Raw genomic sequence first — 20,776 nt, 5'->3', positions numbered from 1 at the left:
GCCTGAAGGCAGGAGAGTCCAGGCAGTTACAGAACCTGAAGTGACAGAGGGACAAGGGAAGCTGGGTGACAATTGTGCCTATCCATGAGAGCTGGAGAATGGCAATGATCTGAAATGGTGGTATTGTCTTTATAATAAATCCTAACAATGCTAATCATGGGAATAATTGCTAGTTTCAGAAAGGAAGGAGTGATAAATGTCTCCTGAACAGTTTTGCCAGCTCCTGCTACACTTTTAATGTCATGCAAAGGGCCAGGGGGAGGAATTTCATCCTCCCAGCTCAGTGGCATTTCTGGCTACCTCTGGACCACAGCACCAGTGACTCCATGGGGTGAGCCCTTGTCTGGAGGTGCCACACCAGACACTTGAATGGGGAACCTGGAAAGCTGCTGGCTGCGGTGTAAAGATACCTGGTAGCCTTGGGGTCCCTGTAGCCATATCTTGGCTCTTTGCAGCCTGCTGGAACTCAGCTCCCCCTCTGTTGTGCTCTTGGTGACTTGGACCTTTAATGCTCTAGCACTGCTCAATGTGCTGCACATCAGCAAATGGATTGCAAGGTGCTCAGACCACTGGATGGTTCTCTATTGTTTGCTCAGCAAGAGAGGAGTTCCCTGTTCTCTCTGGGTCAGAGCCCTCACTGGGGACCCATTCCAGCAGCCTCCTCCAGTTTGGCCCTGGCACTGGGCAGGATTACTGGTGAAACAAAGCAGAGATGAATTTGCAGCTCACAGTAGGAGGAGGTAAAGCTGATAGTTAAACAGAAAACCCTGGAAGGGAGAGGATTTACAAAAACATAAACCAGTGTCTAAATCTGTGGGAATGTTAAAAAACTGAGCTGGAGGGGGTTTTAAGCTGATTCCTGTCTGTTACGGGCTGCTGCTGGTACAGTGGGACTGGAATGTGGTGTTAATGACCTTGTATCCATCTAGGCATTCCTTCCTTCCTGACCCTGCTGCCAGGTCAGGCCAGAGTCCTCTCTTTCTTTTTTTCATCCGCAATTTTTTTTTCCATTTAAATGAAACAGTCATGGGTGATTGGCAATTTCTGCCATGCACGGAGTTTTCAGGCTTTTACTGCTCTTTGTTTCTTGTTTTACACTCCTTTATATTTTAGTCCTGGTTATTTCCCCAATCCCAGATGAATACTGGAGACCTATAAACACGGTTTTTAAAAGAGTTACTTTTGTAAGTACTACCATACCATTCATTTTGTTAAGCTCCAGTGAATTTTCTGGCACAGAGCATGTGTTTTGTCATCTCTGGTCTCCTTAACTTAGAAGGACACTTGAAAACAAGGGGTTTTGTGCAGACAGACTTTGAGAAATGTGCTGCCCACCCCCCCCCCCCCCCATTCTCCAAATCACACAAGTCCCCCTGAGAGGTGCCACAGAACCTGGTAGATGGAGCCTGGGCTGGGGCACCCCTGTTCTGTAAGGGGAGCTGCAGCAAGCCTGGCTCCTGCTCAGCAGATCAGGATAAGTGGGCTGCTGTAGATCTGTGCCAGAGGGGTTTTGTGACTCAGCCTGGGTTTTTCCAGAGCAGACCTTGAGGCTGGCCCCAGCACAGCCCCCGCATTTGGATGGGGGTGAGGATGAGTCCTCTCTTCTGTAACTCTTGCTCTCACCAGCCCTCTGGCCTCCACAGATCTTTCACCCACCTCCTGGTCACCCTGGAGAAAAGCACAAACCTCCTCTGTGCCAGGGTTTAACCCAGTGGGAGCTGCAAGGAGCCCAGAAAAAGCAGCAATTGGGACTCTTTCACGCTTCATGAGGAAACTTGCTGGGAACCAGTTGGGCCTGTGGCTATTCCTGGGCTTTAGGAGGATTTTTGGGATATTTCTGGCTGGCTGACAACCTCCTGGGCTTGTTCTTCTCCCCAGTGCCCTTCTCTCCCCTTGGCTGGCTTTTGCTCACATGCTCTCTTGCAAAGGGGTTCAGCAGACACTGTTTGTGGCCAGCAGTGTGTTCCTGAGGCAGAGGTGGCTGGCAGCACCAGGGCTGTGGCTGGGAGAGTGTCCCCAGCAGTCGAGGGAGGTGACAGTCCCTTCTTCTGTACATTGGTGAGATGCAAGTGCTGTACCTGACACCAGATATGCTTCTGTGGGCATACCAGAGTGAGTCCAGGCTGTGAAGTTTGGTGAAATACTGGAGCATCTGCCCCATGTGAAGAGGGAGATCCAGCAGATCCTGTTTAGGCCTGGATCTTGTCCAAAGTAATCTCCAGGGACCCCTTCCAGCCTCAGCCTGTCTGTGGCTCTGTGACCTGCTCTGTGCTCAGCTGTCCTGCTGGTTTCCAGGTGTGATCCGGACCGCCGTGGCAGACCTGGACCGGGAGACTCAGGACCGCTATGAGGTGGTGATCCGTGCAACAGACATGGCAGGACAGCTGGGTGGCCTGTCTGGGTCCACCACAGTCACCATCGTGGTCACTGATGTCAATGACAACCCACCACGCTTCCCTCAGAGTAAGTCCTGCTGGCCATGGGGTGGACACTGAAGCATGTCCTGGTTCCTGTGGGTGGTGGGATGGAACCTGCAGGCTGAGCCAGCCTGGCCATTCCAACTGCTGGCAGGGTGACAACACCAAAGATCCACGACAATACACAGCTCCTGGCCTCGGTCTGAATGTGTCCCTGCCTGGCAGCACAGTGGGTGCCAGATCCCTGCTCCAGTGCAGGTCCTGGAAGCAAGCATGGCTTGTGTGGTAGGGGAGAGCAGGCCAGCCCTTTCCTGAGCCCTTCCAAGCAGCTGGAAGCCAGCAAGGTCCACCATGTGCTGTCCCCTGGGAGCTGGGGCCAGAACTTGGCTGCTGGCCTGGCCCCTCCTTGCTTGTCACACCCTTGCCCCAGAGCAAGGACAGTGACACTGCTCAGGAGCAGCAGCCTTGTCACAGCACAGCTATTTTCCAACCTGCTGCTAATGGCCTGTGGCTGATGCTGGTGTCTGGTCTGGGACCCTCCCCAGACAAGGTGCAGGGTGATCCTGCTGTGAGGAGTGGGCTGTGAGGGCTCTGCAGCGTGCTCCAACTGTGGTCCAGCAGCTCAAGGCTGGCAAGCCAGGGAAGGGGCTGCAGCTGGAGAAGGCTCAGCTCTTGGGCTGCATCTCCTAGAAATCAGAAATTGCAAAGGAATCTTTGCAAGGAATCAGAGAGCACTGATTGCAGGGCAGTGTCTATACAGAGAAATCAGCCCTTACTTCACACAGCACCTGGAATGTCAGTGCTTCCCAACTATCTTAGCACAGCCCTTGTTATTGGCTATGTATTTGCTTCTCCTGTTGGGACATTCTGGACTGCAGACACAATGGGGTTTGAGCAACCCTCACAGCCCAAAGGTGCCCCAGGGAAGTGTGTGAAGGGTGGGGGCAGTTCAAAGGCAGAAGCAGTGACCTTGGTGCCCATTTCTCCTCCAGAGATGTATCAGTTCAGCATTGTCGAAACGGCCCCCGTGGGCACTGCCATCGGGAGGGTGAAGGCAGAGGACTCTGACGTCGGGGAGAACACGGACATGACCTACCAAGTGAAGGATGAGGAAGGGGTGGAGATGTTCAAAGTCACCACGGACAGCAATACCCAAGAGGCTGTCATCACGGTACAGAAGGTGAGAAGTGTTGATTGAGTAGGGAGGGCACAGGTCCCTGGGAGGACCCTTTCCTTTGGGGACTGCTGCTGTTGAATCTGAGTTCAAGAAAATCCTGAGTGCTGCTCTTGCAGTAGCAGTTGCATTTTTGTGCCTGCTGATGCAGGGAGAAACCTGTTTCTGCTCTGCCTGCATGGCAAAACACAGGGCTGTGTCTGGGAGGAAAGGGTGAAAAGGAGCAGCAGAAAGTGCTGGCTGGCCCCCAGGGTGGCTTGAGGGTGGCAGTGAAGCAGTGAGCTGTGCAGAGGAGACACCATGCACAGGACTACAGAGAGAAATGCTTACAGCTGTTATTGATAGCACCTGTTAGAGGAGAAAAATGCCCACCTAATTCGTGTACCTGACCAGCAGCACTTTAACTGTATCTGCTTGTGGTGGCAAAAACAATCAAGCAAATACTTGGTGCAGGCAGGGAAGAATGATTGTTTTTCAAGGCCACTGTATGCAGCTTGCCTCGCCTGTAGAAATAAGAGCAGGGTGATTAATGATGAAAACTCGCTCATGTGCAGCACACACTGTGCTGTCTTCCCAGTGAATCCTGGCTGCTCCCAGTCTGGGCACCCTGTTGGGGGCCCTGAGTGGAGTGGGCTGGAGGCTTCTGCTTCCTCCTGCCCCCTTGGTGTGGGTGCTGCTGGCAAAAGGGCAAAGCAGAAGCCCCCAGGCTGCTACAAAGGTACTGCCTGGGAGCAGGTGGCTTCCTCTGGTGAAGGAAGGGGCAGCAAAGGGACTCCTTGGGCTGGCTGTGGCTTACCCTCTTCCCTTGTCCCAGCCTCTTGACTACGAGTCAAAAAAAGTGCACACTGTCGTGGTGGAGGCCCTCAACAAGTTCGTGGACCCGCGGTTCGTGGACCTGGGCACTTTTCGGGACCAGACCATCGTGCGGGTCTCAGTGCTGGACGTCGATGAGCCCCCCGAGTTCCGGCCCCCCTCCAACCTGATGGAGGTCCAGGAGGATGCCCATGTTGGGTCTGTCGTGGGGGTGGTCACTGCCCTGGACCCGGACACAGCGAACCACCCTGTCCGGTAAAGCGCCGTCCAAACCCCACATCCAGCAGTGGGCACGGGGTCACCTGCAAGGACACGTGGCCTGGGAGGGCTTGTGGCCGTGGCTGGGGCAGAGGAGGTGGGAGACTGCAGGTAAAAGTGGCAAGTGCTGCATGTGTGGCCCAGTGTGTGCATGTCTCGTGGGACAGGCAGCTGGCAGGTGAGTGGCAGCCTGTGCACAAGCAGGCACAGCGGTCTCTCAGGCAGCAGGTATGTCACTGACAGGTGACGGCTTTGTGAGTTCAAGGGAGTGTCAGGGAAGGTGGCTGGGTGATACTTGTGTATCCTTGCTGCTAACAGCGAGGTATCTGCAGTGGTACCTGACACCAGGAGTGGCAGGAGGACAGTGGTGAAGGGTGATAAATGAGGTGAGGCTTGGGAGGTGCAGAGCCACAGCCCGGCTGTGTGTGCGTGCATGTGTGCATAGGATCAAAGATCAGAGGAGTTTATATTTGGGCAGGGGACATAATCCAGGCAGCAGCTTATCTGCACAGGACATTTCCCATTTCCATTTAATTTGTGGCTAAAGAGATTGTTACCTTGTTAAATTGTTATTACCTAAGGCACAAAGCAGCCTTCTGGCCCTGCCAACTGGCCTGAGTCACAAGCAGTTGGGCTGGAAATCTGGTGTTCAGAAAACATCCTCAACGTGGAGAAAATTTCCTTGAAATGTGTGTTCTGGTGCCAGGTGCCGGCGGGGCCGCAGGCGCCCGTGGAGCCGCTCGCTTCCAGGGAGCAGCACTGGCTGTGACTGAGAGCTCTGCAGGGAGTCAGCCCGCAGCAGCAGACTGGCAAGGACAGGGATGGGGATGGGGCCAGAGAAGACTCAGGTAGAGCACTTGGTTGCATTCAGTGATGTCCCCAGTGCCTGTTTGGGGCACTGAGCTCAGTGCTGTGCAACCATTAGTTTCTGCTTCATGTCCGGTGAGGAGGATCTCCTGATCCTCATGCAAACAAAGACTGTGATGATTAGAAAGCTCAGAAATGCATTTACACATGGAGAGCTGCCATCTACAGATGCCTGGCAGCTAGCAGAGACTACTGTGTCACAAAGCTGGATGCTCAAAGTTGACTTTGGGGGGAATGTGAATGAAATCAGCCTTGGTGTGCCAGGAACTGTGTATGTGAGTGCTGCGTCGCTTGCACTAGTGGGTGCTGAATGCTGAATGTGTTCTCAACATACCTTTGCTCACCTCATCCTGTAACTCTCCAGCCCCTCTCCAGTCAGGCTATGTGTCTGATTTCTTCCTTTGTTGCCCCTGAGCACGTGTCTGTCAGCACACACCCTTCAGCAGAGTGGTGTATCCACATACCTGTGTGTGTGCACATGTGTGTGTGCTTTTTCACTTGACTGTTTCTAGCAGTGCTGCAGAACATAGATTTTATTTTCTGATCTGTAATTGTAGAAAAAGGACCTTGGGGACAGAACTATTCTTATTCTTGTTTTTTCTTGTTCTTTCTGCTGCTTCCCTGTGGAGCTTGCTGCATTGTTTGCAGACAGACCAAAAGAAAGCAGTGGAGGCAGGCTCTTAATGCTGTACAGAAGAGATTTGGACAGAGAGAAGCAGATTCAAGTACTGGGCAGGAATGAGATGGTGAGACCCCAAACCTCGCTTTGGGAGTCTCTCCTACAGTAAGCTCAGTGCTGGCAAGGCAAAGCCTCATGCTCAGACACAAGGACCCAGCCAAGAGGGCTTCCAGGCATCTGCTGCAGCTTGGGAATTGCCATGTGTTTTCCCTTGTCAGGGCTGATGCATTCAAGTACGTGTCCTGCCTGCAGCTATCCCCACGCAGGTCGCTCATCCTGTGTCCCCCATGCTGCCCTGTGGGATTGGTCCATCCCTTCTCTCCCTGGTGCTGGCAGTCCCTGCTGTCATGAGCAGTGGCAGTGCAGCAGGATGAGCCTTCACAGGCATTTATCTTGTACCAAGTGGAGCTGCAGGTGGATATTGGTCATGCTGATGCAGCACCAGTGCAAGAGGAAGGTAGAGTTGGATTTCTCCTGCTTCCCTGTCCTCTGGCTAGCCAGGTAATTTAATAAAATACTTTGCTGCGTAGGCAGCTGTTAACAGCTTCAAAGCAGCACACAGACATTAATGCCAGCACCCTGCAGCACCAGGATGTGACACTAACCCGTCAGCAGTAGAGGCAGTAAGTCACCTCTCGTTTCAAGTGTGCTGCTCGGAAGTACAGTCACAAGAAGCCAGCACTTGTACTTCACCTCTGATACATTAAAGAGCACCTGGTCCTGACAGCACGACCAGCGTTTGATCCTCATCGCCTTGAAGTTGCTGTGAACCCTTTGAAGTTGCTGCAGTTCAGTGGATCCCTTTAACTTCTGCTCCACATCTGCCAGCGGTGGGAGCAGAGGCACGGCTGTGCTTCTGCAGGGGCTGCTCTCCCGGACTCGGGTCTGTGTGTTGGCTCTGCCTGTGAATAGGGGACAGCCACCACTTCTGTCATGTCGAGATGCACTTTCCCCTTGAGGCAGGAAAGAACAAGGATTGCCAGAGACAGCAGAGCAGAAATCAGCTCTGTCAGGATTTCCAGGTCCTGCTGACACCAGGCTGCCAGTAACGAGGTTTAGGAGGTATTTTTAGCCAAATGGGAAGGGAGGTGCCCTTGGCTTTTTGTTTTCAGCCCCAGGCCAGCACGAACAAGGCTGTGCAACTCCTGCTGCGCTGCCCAAAGCAACTGCTAGAGGTGTATTCCAGCCTGATGTTCCCCTGCCCTCCTGGTGATCCACGTGTCCCACAGGATGCAACGACTTTGTTTGATTACAAATCCCTTCCCTCAAGCTGGACTGGGTTGCAGTGACCTGTTAGAAAGATGTGAGGATTGAAGGGGTGTCCCTGAGGCACCTCCTCCCTGCCTCACTCCAGCTGCACACTGCCTGCAGAGCCCCTGGCAGCTGCTTGCCTTGGGTGTGAGGAGGCACCTGGAGATCACCCCATCTCTGAGAGCAGGGCACCCTCCCAGTGACACCAGTGCATGAGCAGGGAGCCCCGCCGAGCTCAGCACGGCCAAGCAGCTGTGTGAACCCTCTATGGGGCACAAAACCTTCTGTGGTACCACTGGGGGAATTGCCCTCCTAAATGTCTGGCTCTTTTTATTTTATTCCATCCTTGGTTTTTTGCTTGTCAAAGGTTGGAACTGTTTCTTTTCAGAAAAAAAAATTAGTTTCCAGTTGGCTTTTTTGGCTTTGGCTGTGTGTTTTCTGGGCGTAGTGCAGTTTTTCTCAGCTGAGCCATTGTATGAAGTAATACAGTGATAGACTGTGTGTGTGTGAGGCTGTTTGTATGGGAGCCTTTTGTTTCTCTCTCTGCAGTGGGAGCCTCTGCTCTGATTGTGTGCATTCCAGGCTTTATCAGCACTGGGAAGATGTTGCTTGGGATTTAAGGTTCTCAGAGATATTCTTGTTTGGCATTCACAAAATCTGGAGACACGTGTTGGACATGGGCATTTTATAGACTCCAACATCACAGCAAGAGCTACAACCTGCTTCAATACAAAAGGGAGAGGAGGAAAAAACAAACACAACAAAAAGCTTTTCATACAATGTTTGAAAAGCTCCCTATTAACAAAACACATGGCATAAAATGTGCTTCTTGTTGTGTTCAGGGGAGAAGTGAAACAAACTGCTTGAGAAACGCATTCATGGGAAAGATGAGCACCGAGAAAGCTGTTGAAATTAAGCAGTCACTTGTTACATCCAAACCAACAGGCAGTGCCAGCAGGAGGAGAGGGAAATGGAGTACAAGGTCTGCATCCCAATCAGAGCTGGGCACTGCAGCTCCAGATACCATGCAGCAGCCAGCTGCAGGAGAGGTGAGCATAGGTCCTGTCTCTGAGTACCTGGAGGAGGAAGGATTAAATGCTGCCTCTCCCAGGTGAGAAACACTGTTTGACTTCAGTGGGATGGGTGAATATGAAGCTGGAGTAGAGGTGGAGAGGCTGGTGGTGAAGGTTGTATTGCACAAAATGATGTGAGTGAGCACAGCAAAGCACTGCTCACTCCAGCGTGGGATGAGATGGAAGCTGTTGGAAGGTGAGGTCTGTTGTGGGATCTACAGCTCTGAGCAGGTTATGGCTGTGGCTTTCACGGGTGGATGGACATCCCTGTGCCATCATCCCAGTCCCCAGCTCCCACAGCAGCCGAGCATTCCAGAGCATCCTTGGCCTTTGGCACCTGCAGAGAGCTGCAGACTCACCTGGACTGGCCACCTCCAGTCACAGTGAGTGACAGCAGAGTCAGGCCTGCCATGGCAGTTTGCTGAGCTCTGTCTCCTTCCCTGGGGCAGTACTGAGAAACTGGCAGTGGTGCAAAGGGATCAGAGTTGTGGTTTGGTTTGTGCCTGGCCATGGGGTACAGGCAGCATGTCCTTAAAAGACCATTCAGAAGGGACAGAAGGCAGCCTCAGCAGCAAAGCTATGAGAAGCATAAGAGCAGGTTCCCAGTGCATTACCCTGAACATTCCCTGCCATCCTCCTGCCCTCTGGCCAGGCACGCAGCCCTGTCAGGTGTGTCCAGCCTTGGACACTAACCCACTAACTGGGTTTTTCTGTGTAGTTTTTTTTTGCAGATGTCTCTGTTTATGCAGCAATGAGAGAAGTGTGATCAAAACAGGCATGTGCTTATCTGAGAGGCAGGGAAGCCATGGGGAGGGTGAAGTACCATCTTGAACTTAAAAGCATGAAAAAGTAGAGTGGAAGGCAGGACATGTTCGAGGTCAGGGATGTGGGAGAAAAAATGGAAGCAGTTATGTAGAATTAGTTATGCTATTGGAAAGGTATTAGGTGTTGTCATCCCAGTTTCTGTTCCTCTTTCCAGCAGAACATAGGACTGAATTGTACAATTCAGAGTGGCCATACCTCTCCTTTTCCTTTGCAGTAACAGTGAACAGAGTGGATGAGAGGCTGCAGTACATGCCAAGACATTGTCACTGTCCCTTTTGGAGTTGGCTGTGCACCTGTAAAAGCTCTGCTGCCAGCTGGGAGTTGGGGCAGAAAATGAAGGCAGTCCCTAGGAGCTGGTTTTGAGATACATGATCACCTCTAGATGCAAGGGGCTAAGAGGAATTCAGCTACATAACTACTAGATGTTGGCTGGATGCAAATGAATTTAGATAGTGAATGTTGAATGTTTTTATTTGGCTACAAGCAAATTCTGTTGTATTTACTCTCTCATCTCCCCATCTGTCTGAAAGGGAGAGAGCTAGGAAATGTAATCTGGTATTGTATAATATGTTAAACTGTAGGAATGCCTTTTTGTGTGCCTCCATCAGAGCTGGAGCTGTGTGGATGTACAGGGGCTCTCCAGAGGCACTCCCATCTGCAGCTGGCCCCATCTCAGGGCATGGGGCAGAACAGCACAGGGCCATCTCTGGTCATGAAGAAGGTGAGCTGATGTTCCTTGGCTGTGAGCCATGTGAGTGATGGACCCACAGCTGGAAAACTGCTCTGCAGCACATGGAGCACTTCCTCTGTCCTGAACCTGCTTCTAGCCTGGTGCCTGTCCTGCTCTGCTCCTGTCCAGTGTGGCCTCTCAGTCCTATTTGCCAGCTTTCCAGTTTGCTTTGTCTCTACATTTATCTTCCTTCTATGGTTGGACATGTGACTGAAGGCTTGAATTTATTCACAGCCCTGCTTTTGGTAATTTATCCTTTGTACTCTTTGCTGTCTTGTATTATTTAATTCTGTGAAGCACTCTGGGATTCAGTGTGTGTGAAAGATGCTGTACACAATAACATTATGCTGTATTGTTTGTGATTTGCAGGCCTTCTGGATTTCTAATTCTGATTGCAGTGGTGGTTTGTGTTATTTGTGCTATGGCTGTGCTCAACGGCCTCAGCTGGATCAGACTTCCCTTCCAGCCCTTTCCTTCAGGAGCTCACATCTCATTGTGCCCTGATTTACTGCTGGCTTGCTCCATTCCATGTGTAATGGTTGGAAATGCAGGACATACCACTGGGACTTGCATGGATTTGTGGTGTCCTGGTGAAGGCTCAGGGGCAAACCTGGTGTCTGACTCCTCGTGAGCTGTGGGGTTGCCCCTGGGGAGAAGTGGGAATCATGCTGTCTGGAGGTGGCCCAGGGAGTACATGGGTTCCACCCTCAGGAGGGGCTCTTTGGGGCAGCACTGAAGCAGCAGAATGAGCAGAGTGAGAGCTACCTGTGGTAGGTTTTTGCTGAGCAGCTGGACACAGCCAGAGCTGGAGGAGCTCATCAGCCTGTTCCTTGTGGGACAAGAAGATCAAAATAGGGCAAATCTTGGGGCTACTGGCATGATGTGCTGATGGAGGGATGCTGCCCACTGCTCTGCTGCCAGGATTGCTGCACCAGTTGCACATGGTCAGTTCAGACCCTGTGCTTTGTGCCACTGTAGCTGCAGTTGAGGTGTCTGCAGATGTGGCTTACAGCCTACTGTGTCCTGCGCTCTGGATGTCTCACCTGGGAGGATGCAGTGGCTGGAGCAGCAGAGGGGGTGGCAAGTGAGATGGGCTCCTCGAGCAGGGGTGCCCACCTTCAGTTTGGTTCATGCTTTTTCTGAACCTACAGCACTGAAGCTTCCCAGAGTCACAGGTGAGGTTACAGCCCACAGCTTTTGTATTGCTCTGTCTATCCAAAGCATAAGTTTCCCATCAGAGTAGGTTTTTCCCCTTGTCTAAAGTCTGTGCACACTTCTACTTTATGCACCAAAAGTCGCACTTTAATTTTAGTTGAAGGCTCTGGGCTTGCAGCCCAGTAGAAACGTGGCCTTTCTCTACCATGCTGCAGCACAGGACAAGGAGAGCAGTGACACAGGGCCTGTGGTGTTAGACTCCAGTACTGCTGGGGCAGCTGGTGAGGGTGGGCTTGGCACCTCCAGCTGCTCAGGGATTCCCCTTTGCCCACTCCCAGGTACGCCATCGACCGCAGCACGGACGCCGAGAGGATCTTCGACATCGATGCCAAAACAGGCGCTATTGTGACAGGAAAGGTCCTGGACCGGGAGACAGCAGGGTGGCACAACATCACTGTCCTGGCCATGGAAGCAGGTGAGATGGAGGAATGCTGTGTGGGGCAGGGTCTGTGGGGCTGGAGGAGGAATATGGGTGCTGTCATTGCAGGGGTGGCCAAGACACAAGTGTTAATCAACACTGAAGTCAAAAGGAAAAATAAATGCAGCAGCACTGAGTCTGACATCTCCCTAGACAACCTAAAAATACTCTTCCTGAGTCGAGCATTAATAAGGGAGCATGGTCGAATAGTGTATTTGATGAACACTAATCAAATTTGTGTTATCTCTGCGCCATCTCTGCCAGTCATCCCTGCACAGCTTGCTGCCTGCACTCACACCTGCTGAGCAGCACCAGGGGCTCCCTGGGGGCTGTGCTCACATCACCTGCCTCCCCTCAGATCAGTCCTGTGACATGGTGGATGTCCCCTCAGCCAGAGCCCTGTGGCACTGCAGGACTGTCAGCATTGCTTCTGCCAGAGCTCTCAGTGTTTGGGGTTCACACACTGTACCTGCACCTGGGTGTGTAGCTCTGGATGCTTCCTGTGTGCTTGGGGTGGTGCAGGTTTGGCACAGAAGGGGTGGAAGGGAAGTCCTGGGGCTGCAGCAGTGGGAAGAGGCTGGGGGAGCAGAATGTCCCAGGCACCATGCTGGGAAACAGAAAGGCATTGCCATATTCTTTGAAGTTTTCCATATTTTGGATGTGCAAGTCACCAGGGTAGCCTGGGCCCTGCTGTGCTCTGCCTCTGCCCTGCAGTGGGTACCAGGGAGCTGCTATGGCTGCAGACCACCTCCTTATCCCTGCTGACTTGTGCCAAGGCCTGCCTGTCTAGGGGCAGAAACCTTCTCCAGGCTTTGCTCTGAGTGTTTATTTGCTCCTTCTTGAATGTTGAAGCTGCTGTTCATGTTCAAGGAGCCAAGTCAAGGCCTGACTTGGATCCCAGAGGTCAGATCCTGCCACCCACTCTGGCCAGACAAGGGTACAGGCCTTGTAGCCCTGGGAGAGGAAGGGTCAGTGGCCAGACCCCCACTGCCCAGAAGGGATATCTGTGGCTCTGTGGTGCATCCCAGTCCCTCTCTGTGCCAGTGCTCTGTGCTGGATGACGGGAGTGACCCCTGCACTCTCTGTAGTGAGCCCTGCCTGGTCACGTCCCAGGGAGGGCAGTCCATTGCCCAGCTGTGACCTGTACTGGGGGCTCCATGGGGAGGTTCTGCCGGGAGGAGGGGATGGCAGCATTGCAGCACAACTCAGCATCCAGAGGAAACGTGAGGTGACAAGAATCAGAAGGACAATATTTACACACTGTGGCTAGGATTTCAGAACAAGTCAGTAAATGCTGCAGCTCCCCTCTGGCAGGGAAGCCTGTCAGGGTGGATCGCTTCAAAAGCCAGGGAGACTCTTCAGTGCTCTGACTTCTCCCATGGTGAGCTCTGACTCATCCGTTTTAGCTGCCCAGACATTCTTCCCACTGACATTATCCTTAACGTTTTGTAATCATGAAATATTAATGACTGATATTGAATTTAAAGTACAATTTATGTCTGAATCCTCTGGCGGAAAGGGCAGTTGTAAAGGTACACCCTTCTGAGTGATGGAGGGCTCTGGGAGCGGGGCCATGCAGCAGCTGTGCCTGGCGCAGTGGGATCAGCAGTGGGGAATGCAGCAGCTGGGAGCCTCCACACTTGCAGCTGCACGTCCAGCAGTGCAGGCACACAGGGGTCTGGGGCCAGGGCTGCTGGCAGGGCTCTGTGGTGCTCACCATGGGCATGTGGGGTGCAGCTGGATGCCACAGGGCTGGACGTCACCAACTCCATCAGAGGCAAGTGGTCATATATTCTCTCTCCTCAGTGAGATGTAAACTTGGCAGGAGGAATGGAACATACCCAGTGGGAGTCCTGCTGCCCAGGGTTGTGCCTGGTGCCCCAGCTCGTTGGGGCTGGTGGGAAGCAGTACCCACTATATTCCCATGGTGCCAGGACCTACTTGATTCCCATGGCACCAGTTACATGGCCTGGAGTGCATTGCAACAAGATATTGCATCCCTGTGGCCTCCTTGAGCTGCCCTGCTGGTCTGCTCTCGGGGCTGTCCTGGGCAGGGTTTGGCCACTGCAGGCTGAAGGACAGCCAGCCCCACTGACTGTGCCACTGGCCAGCCCCACTGGCAGCACTTGTTCCCACAGGCAGCCCGTGGGGCTCGAGCAGCTCCATACAGGAGGTGCCCCCACCCTGGGGAGCCCTGTCTGGTGCCCACTGCTGCAGCAGAGACCGTGTCCAGGTTATTTCCCACCTGCGGGTATCAGAGTGTGTTTGCCCCTGAAAGCAGTAAGAAAAGCTGCAGAAGGTGCCCAGCTGTGCCCATGAGCTGTCTGGGCTCTCACTGCTGCCGTGAGGAGCAAGGGCAGCTCTGCCCCCCCAGCAGGAGTGGCCAGGGACCAGCAGAGTGTTTGGCCTGGCAGCGTGGCAGCCAGCAGGAACCATGGGGGCTGTTCAGCTAATCTGGCCTGGGACCAGGCCAAGCGTTTCCACAGATAAATCTTCATCTCCCTTGCAAGCTGTTTACCTTCCTTGGGCTAATATTAGTGATTCTCTTCCTGTTTTCCTCTTTGCTCATGTAAAATGATGAGGCCTTGACTGCTGTGTCCACTGCTGGTAATTGAGATGATAAATCTTCCTGCTGGAGACTGGCTTTAATCAGAGCATTGTGTTTGGATGCAATTTAATGACTCTCATGCTGCTGAGTTTGGGTAGGACTCAGGAGAGGTGAGAGCCGTTTATGTTACTTGGCTTAACTGCTGCTTCCACTTTGCTTCTCCCCAGCTGGGGGCTGCGTTTTCAGCTCCAGCCTCTCATATAGCCACCTGTCAGACAAGTCATACCCCTGGCATGCCCCTGCTCTGTCCTTGGCATCAGCACTCTGGTTTGCAGGCAGGAGCTGCACAACAGCTACAAACCCACCCTGTGCCCCAGAGCCATGGTGTCAGGGCAGGAGAGCGGAGTGGCACATCCCAGTCTTCTGTTCTGCATTTTCTTCCCCCAATTTGCTGAGATAGTGAGGAATAAATTCAACTCCTTCCTCTTCTGACTTCCTTACTAATGTAAAAATTTTGAATTCAGTGTTGTACCGATTTGGTGTCAACACAGAAAAGTAGATTGGATGCTGTGCCCAGCAGTGTCCCTGAGCTGGTCTGCTCCAGGTACTGCAGCTGCATGTGGCTGCCCACAGTCCCCTGGGCTCTCCTCAGACCCAGAGAAGCTGCTAAGCACTTTTGGATGTGTGTGGGGAGGAAGACAAATGGCATTTGCTGGATTTGGAGCTCCACAGGAGATGTTTGGGTGTAAAAATGCAAAGTGTTTATTGTGAGATTGTGTGAGGGTCTGGAGGAGTAAGGGCTGTATCCTGGCACAGCAGAAACCACAAGACCCCTTCTTTCCTGCCACAGCAGGGGTGACCAAGCCCAGTCAATCCCTTCCCATCCCTGGGAGCTGCTGCAGAGCTACAGCATTGCTGAGCAGTTGCCCAGAGCTGCTCGGTGTCAGTCCTGTGAGCACTCAGCTGTCTGCAGCTCAGGGAGAGACCAAGTTGGTGTTTTGCATTGGAATATTTAAGAGGAGCATATTGTCCTGTTGAGATTATGTACTTAGATGATTAATTAAATAAGGAAATATTCTGGGATGTGGATGAAGATTCCCCTGAAGCATTTGACTCTTGGCCTGAGGGTTGCCATGCAGCAGGACTGTGACCATCTCATGCTCCAGAACCCTGGCACTGCCTGTCCCATCCCTGCCAGTCCTGTCCCAGTGCTGCCTGTTCTGCTACATGGCACCTGGGCAGGGGTCTGGCTGGCATGTCCTGAGCCACGCTGGTGGCTGTGTTGAGGCAGGCACAGATGCAGCAGCGTGGAAGCTCTGGGCAGAGCTCTGTCCCCCACACAGAGCAGCTCCAGTGGCTCTGAAATAATTCCCCCCATGTTGGCAAAGGCAGCTGCCAGTCACCAGCCTGGAGCTCCCATACTGCATGGCTGTGCTTCCAGCATCTCCCTCTTCTTCTGTGTGTTTTCCATGTCTCTTTCCTCAGTCTTTTCAGATTAATAGCATTCCAGCTCCTGAAGGAAATGCAGAAAAACGGCATGTTTAATTTTAATTTAGGAAAGCGTTTAGGTAGCAGCCTAGTTTTCTCACTGCTGTCAATCAGGTTTTCTCAAGGCTGACATCAATTAGTTTAAAAATATTGAATGTAATTTTGCCTGACACAACATATTGCAGCCACTGCAAAATATAATTTATTTTAGAAGAAGAAATAATTAAACTAATTTGCATGTCAGTCAGCTGAGCTGGAATACCGAGGAGAGACGCTGCGATGGAAGATGGTTATTTTCCCTTCCGGGTGCCCTCAGCCAGCACGTGCTGCCCTCGCCTCAGTCACGGGCCAGGTGCCCCTCACAGAGCCCTGCCAGGGCAGGTACCCACGCCACAGCCTCACCCATCCTCTCTGCTTCTCTTTCTGGCACTGGGACCTGCCTGCTGAGCCTTTGCTCCTATGCTGGCGCATTTTGGGTGCGTGCACACAGGTAGAAAAAGCACAGGCCAGAGTTTCTCACCTCACAGATGTGAATCCTGTGTTGGTTGAGTGCTTTGTGCCTTTCATCACAGATATGCTCCAGCATTCTCAATCACCCTTCTGACCATCATAATATCAGTTTATGCCACTGTTACAAAAAACATATTTCAGATGTTTTGAAGGTAACTTCTTTCGAATACATCCAACCATTTTCCATTTTTTCCACCTGTAAATCCAGGTACTGGCTCAAAGGATGAGGGAAGTTGATAAAGCATTGAGAAACTTTCAAATATACATTGTACAGCCAAAATAAAAAAGAAGCTGATGTGTGCCTCACTGGAAAGGTAGACAAGAGTGCAGCAGTTGCCTTTCTAACCTTGATGTTCCTGGACACGTCAAATTTTGACCCTGTCACTGAGCCAGGAGTGAGCATGAGCCTCAGGCTTCAGCAGTTTTGGAAGGGCAGAAGGGGAGTTTTTTTATGACAGGGTGCATTTAGAAAGGTCACTGTCTCAGAGCTGTGCCCAGGGAAGCAGGACGTGAGCCCTGGCTCGGGAGGGGTCGGTGCAGGTCCCAGCTCTGTGCTGAGGCAGGGATGTGACCCCGCTCCTGGCAGCCACGGCTGGAGCTGGGGACAAGCACAGCCCTGTGCTTCTGCCTGGCTCTCAACACACTGATCCCATCCCTCCTCAGGGGCTGGGGGAGGTGGTCTCGAAGAGAAGCTGCTTTGCTCAGGATCACCTGGATGTCCAGAGCTGGCACGCACCATCCCAGCAGCTCCTGGGGAGGGTTTGGCAGTGCTGGGATGGGTTCCTGCTTGCAGCTGGCTCCCACACTGTGGGGCACTAAGGGACGAGCTCTTCCTCTGGTTAGTTAGGAAGAGAAAGAGCTGGGTTCCTGGATTCTTCCTCCTTTCAGGCTCTACTTCCTCTCCTCTCTTTCTGCCTTTCCTTGTCCTTCTCTCAGCAATCTCAGCCTGCTCCAGAGCTGAGCAGCAGGGATGGTTATCTGTCTTCCTTGTGGGTTGAAGAGGGGGTGATGAAACGCTGTCATCCTCCTTCTTGCAGGAACTGAACCCTTTCTCTTCCTGCTCATTTGTGGGCATCAAGCACACACCCCGCCGCCTCCCTGGGCTCCCTTCTCACCCTGCTGCCTCCCCCTTTCTCTCTTCCTGCAAGCAATTTCACTGCACCAATATGCCTTTTAAAATAACACATAGTTCTAGGCTTTTAGTCACGACTTCAGCCTCCCTCCCCCAAAAACAACTATCTAATCACCAGAGCAGCTGGTCTGGGTGAGAGGGAGTGATAGCGTGAGAACCGGGTGAAGGCAGCTCTGGGGAGGGGGCTTAGATTCCTGGCTAATTATGGAGCAGCGCTAAATCTCCTCTCCCCTGGGTCCTCCCCCACCTGATCTGTTGGGGCCAGTATTAATGTTATAGACAAACAGGCAGCAGAACTCCTGCCTGAGCGTGGAGAGAAGCATTAGTTCTGTCACAGGTGCAGCCTCTGGGTAAAACAAAGGAGATGGAGTAAGAGGGAGTTCTCATTTCTGGTGATATATGAGGTGCTTCAGCAAACATCAGGCCCTCCAGAGTGATTTATAATCCTATGGCACAGGCTCAGTGTCCCTTGGCAGTGTTTGCAGCTCAGTGACGCTGCAGTGAGTGGAGGTGTAAATGCTGCCCCATCCCACGTGCAGAGTGAGCCCCAGGGGAGGGGGGTCCCCAGGACCACTGCCTGTGTGAGGCTGGGCTGGTGAGTGCCAGGGAGAGGGGGCTGCCCTCAGTCCTACTGCGTGACCCCCTCGTGCCAGCTGATGGATGGGACTGTGTTTAACTTTAGGCTGCAATGGCAACAAAAACCCAGGGTCAGCATAAGAGGCCTGAGTCCCTGGGCAGGAGCCTCGTGCCTCAGTGGGGCACATTTGACCCTGGGTCACCTGTGCACAGCATAGGTGGACAGACAGATCTCACCACCAAGCTGTGCCCTTAGCTGATGCAGCTGTTTCACATCCCAGCTCCATCTGATGGCTCTCAGATGTTGCTGCCAGTCCCAAGCACCTATGGATCAGGATCCAGGTCAGAGGGGGATCTCACATCCAAGTTTTCTGTCCCATTTTGGTGCCGTTTCACTGCAGCACAGATCCTGAGCCTTATGGCTGGGACTAGCTTTGGGCTGCTCTAGTTTTCCAGGGGTAGATCAGGTGGTGTTTCCGGAGTCCTTGGCACACAGCCCAGCGGCTGGGCTTCTTTTGCAGGGTGCAGTGAGGCTGAAGCATGCTCTACAGGTGCTGCTGTCCTGTAGACAGTCTGTGCCACAGGCAGGCAGAGGTGCAGTGCTGGCAGCAGCCACGATGGCCTCTGGGCAGATGGGGATGAGAGGTTTGTTCCCTGATAGCAGCAGCTGGAGCTTTGTCTTGAAGCTCTGCTTCTCTTTCTGTTTCAGATAACCACTCCCAGGTGTCGAGGGCCTCTCTCCGTATCCGAATCCTGGACGTCAATGACAATCCACCTGAGCTTGCCACGCCCTATGAAGCTGCTGTGTGTGAGGATGCCAAGCCAGGCCAGGTAGTGAGACCCCCAGCCCTGGTCCTGGGCTGCAGGCAGCACTCTGGACTAGTGTCAGCTTGCCCATCTGTCCCCTTCTGCCTGAGAGTCTTCCTGTGCAGCCCCTGTGACAGTGAGAGTTGCTCTGCTGGTGCCACTGAGCCCTGGTGCAGGGCTGAAGGCTCATCCCACTCTGGCTGCAGCTGGTGATGCTGCTGGCTGGACCCTGCACGTGGGACCCTGGGAGAGGCTGTGGGAGCAGCTCTGGTGCTCACCTCTGCCTTCTCCCCACAGCTGATCCAGACAATCAGCGTTGTGGACCGGGATGAGCCTCAGAGCGGCCACCGTTTCTACTTCACGTTGGCACCTGAAGCCACCAACAACCACCATTTCTCTTTGCTGGATATCCAGGGTAAGTCCTGCTGTACCCTTGGCCCAGCATCCTTCAGGCTGAGCAGCACCTCTGGCCATGGACAGGGAGGTGGGTTATGGTCTCTCTGTGCCAGCTCTGGGTGCTCCAGGCATGGTGCAGAGCTTCTTGTCAACCTGAAATGGTGGCACTGATCAAGCTAACAGCTTGGATTTCCTCAAGGAGGCTCTGCCAGCTTTATTCCTCACTGCAAGCAGCTACAAAGCTCTTCTCGTGCTGTCTTGTTAAGCCTTTGGTATTTTCAGGGCTCTCAGTCCTTTTCTTGATGGGAAATCTCCAACCTGCCTCTAGGCAAGGAGATGATGTGGATTTATAGATGAACACGCTCCCATTTTGAGCGTTATGATTTATCCTCTCCAAGGTAAATCCTGGAGCATGGGTCATCTTGGGGCTGCTATGTGTTGGCCAGCCCTGTGCCCCTGACAAATGGGAACAGCTCCAGAGCCCTGGGAGGCAGTGGGGCCATGCTGTAGCCAGCCCACAGCCATGGTGGGTTCTCTGGGACACAGCCTGCACAGCCTGATTCCCTGTGAGGTGGTGGCTCTGGGATGCAGTTCCTCTGTTTCCTGGGGCTCGTCCTCTCCTTTAGGACAGGCAGCTAGGCAGAGCCTGTCTGTTCCTCTGAGCAGCTCTGGGATTCTCTGCATCCCTGAGCTCAGCAGCTCATCCTGAGTGACTGGATGCTGCTGTGAGTGATGGGGTGCCATGCAGGTTCTGCTGGCTGAGCCTGGCAGCTGTTGGATTTTGCAAGCTGTCAGGTCAGGCTGCATTTGTGTAGACAATAGCAATCCAGAGAAATAGTTAACAGGATGCTTCCTATTTTTGGTTGGTTTTTAGGGTGAATTTAGGTCCTGATTGTAGCAATAGGTACAGCAGGGTCCCCTGTAGATACTGGGACCTTCTTCAGCCACATGTGTACGTGCTTGTCACAGGGCCCAGCAGACCACATTGAAATTCTTCTTTGGTTTTGGTTGGGTTTTCTTTTAAAACCATTCCCTTTCTCTGCTTTTGCAGCTTTATCTGTCAAAAGCCTGGTTTAGTTTGTTCTGAGCTTATCACAGGAGCCTTCTGCTGACGTAAGATCCTGCTTGCTCAGTTTGGTTCAGCATTATTAGGGATAGTCAAAATGGAAAAGCTTCAGATGTGATGGTAGCACAGCTGGATATTGCTTTGTGTCCTGAGTAGCACAGCTGTCCCTGACCTGAGTCTCTCCCTCTCTGCTTAAGGGCAGCTGTTCAGAAGACCTTTGCTTCTTATCATGTAAACAGGCTTTAATCCTCAGCAAGATTTTGCCCCACACCCAGCGATTAACTTCCCACACTTTCCTTGAAAAGCCTTATGAAAATGTGCTTGAACACGCTGAGCTACAGCCGGGTGTCCATCCCTGCCCAGACTCTCATGAGGCTCCGAGCTCTGGGCCAGGGTGTCTGCCATGGCCAGTTGCCATCCCAGAGCCACCACCGCTGTTTTGCTCGTCTGGCAGGGCACGAGGCTGGGGCTGTCTGGGGCTTAGCAGGGGCTGCTTGGCTCCCTGGCTCTGTGTGGGGGTCTGCCAGCAGTGG

The 20,776-nt window shown here is 52.8% G+C and overlaps 1 protein-coding gene across 1 annotated transcript in view; it reads left to right on the top strand.

Moving 5' to 3' along the window:
* Window positions 1–20,776, top strand: part of CDH22 (cadherin 22) — a 76,158-nt gene that overhangs the window by 45,449 nt on the left and 9,933 nt on the right. Inside the window, exons 5-10 of the mRNA XM_021540884.2 lie at window positions 2,296–2,463; window positions 3,410–3,597; window positions 4,406–4,659; window positions 11,581–11,717; window positions 18,684–18,805; window positions 19,079–19,196. Of these exons, the coding sequence (XP_021396559.1) occupies window positions 2,296–2,463; window positions 3,410–3,597; window positions 4,406–4,659; window positions 11,581–11,717; window positions 18,684–18,805; window positions 19,079–19,196 (987 nt within the window). The remainder of the gene's footprint in view (window positions 1–2,295; window positions 2,464–3,409; window positions 3,598–4,405; window positions 4,660–11,580; window positions 11,718–18,683; window positions 18,806–19,078; window positions 19,197–20,776) is intronic.

The sequence above is a fragment of the Lonchura striata genome, chromosome 17 (genome assembly GCF_046129695.1).
Source record: "Lonchura striata isolate bLonStr1 chromosome 17, bLonStr1.mat, whole genome shotgun sequence".
In the NCBI taxonomy this organism is placed as follows: Eukaryota; Metazoa; Chordata; class Aves; order Passeriformes; family Estrildidae; genus Lonchura; species Lonchura striata.
This window is presented reverse-complemented; position numbering and strand designations above follow the sequence as displayed.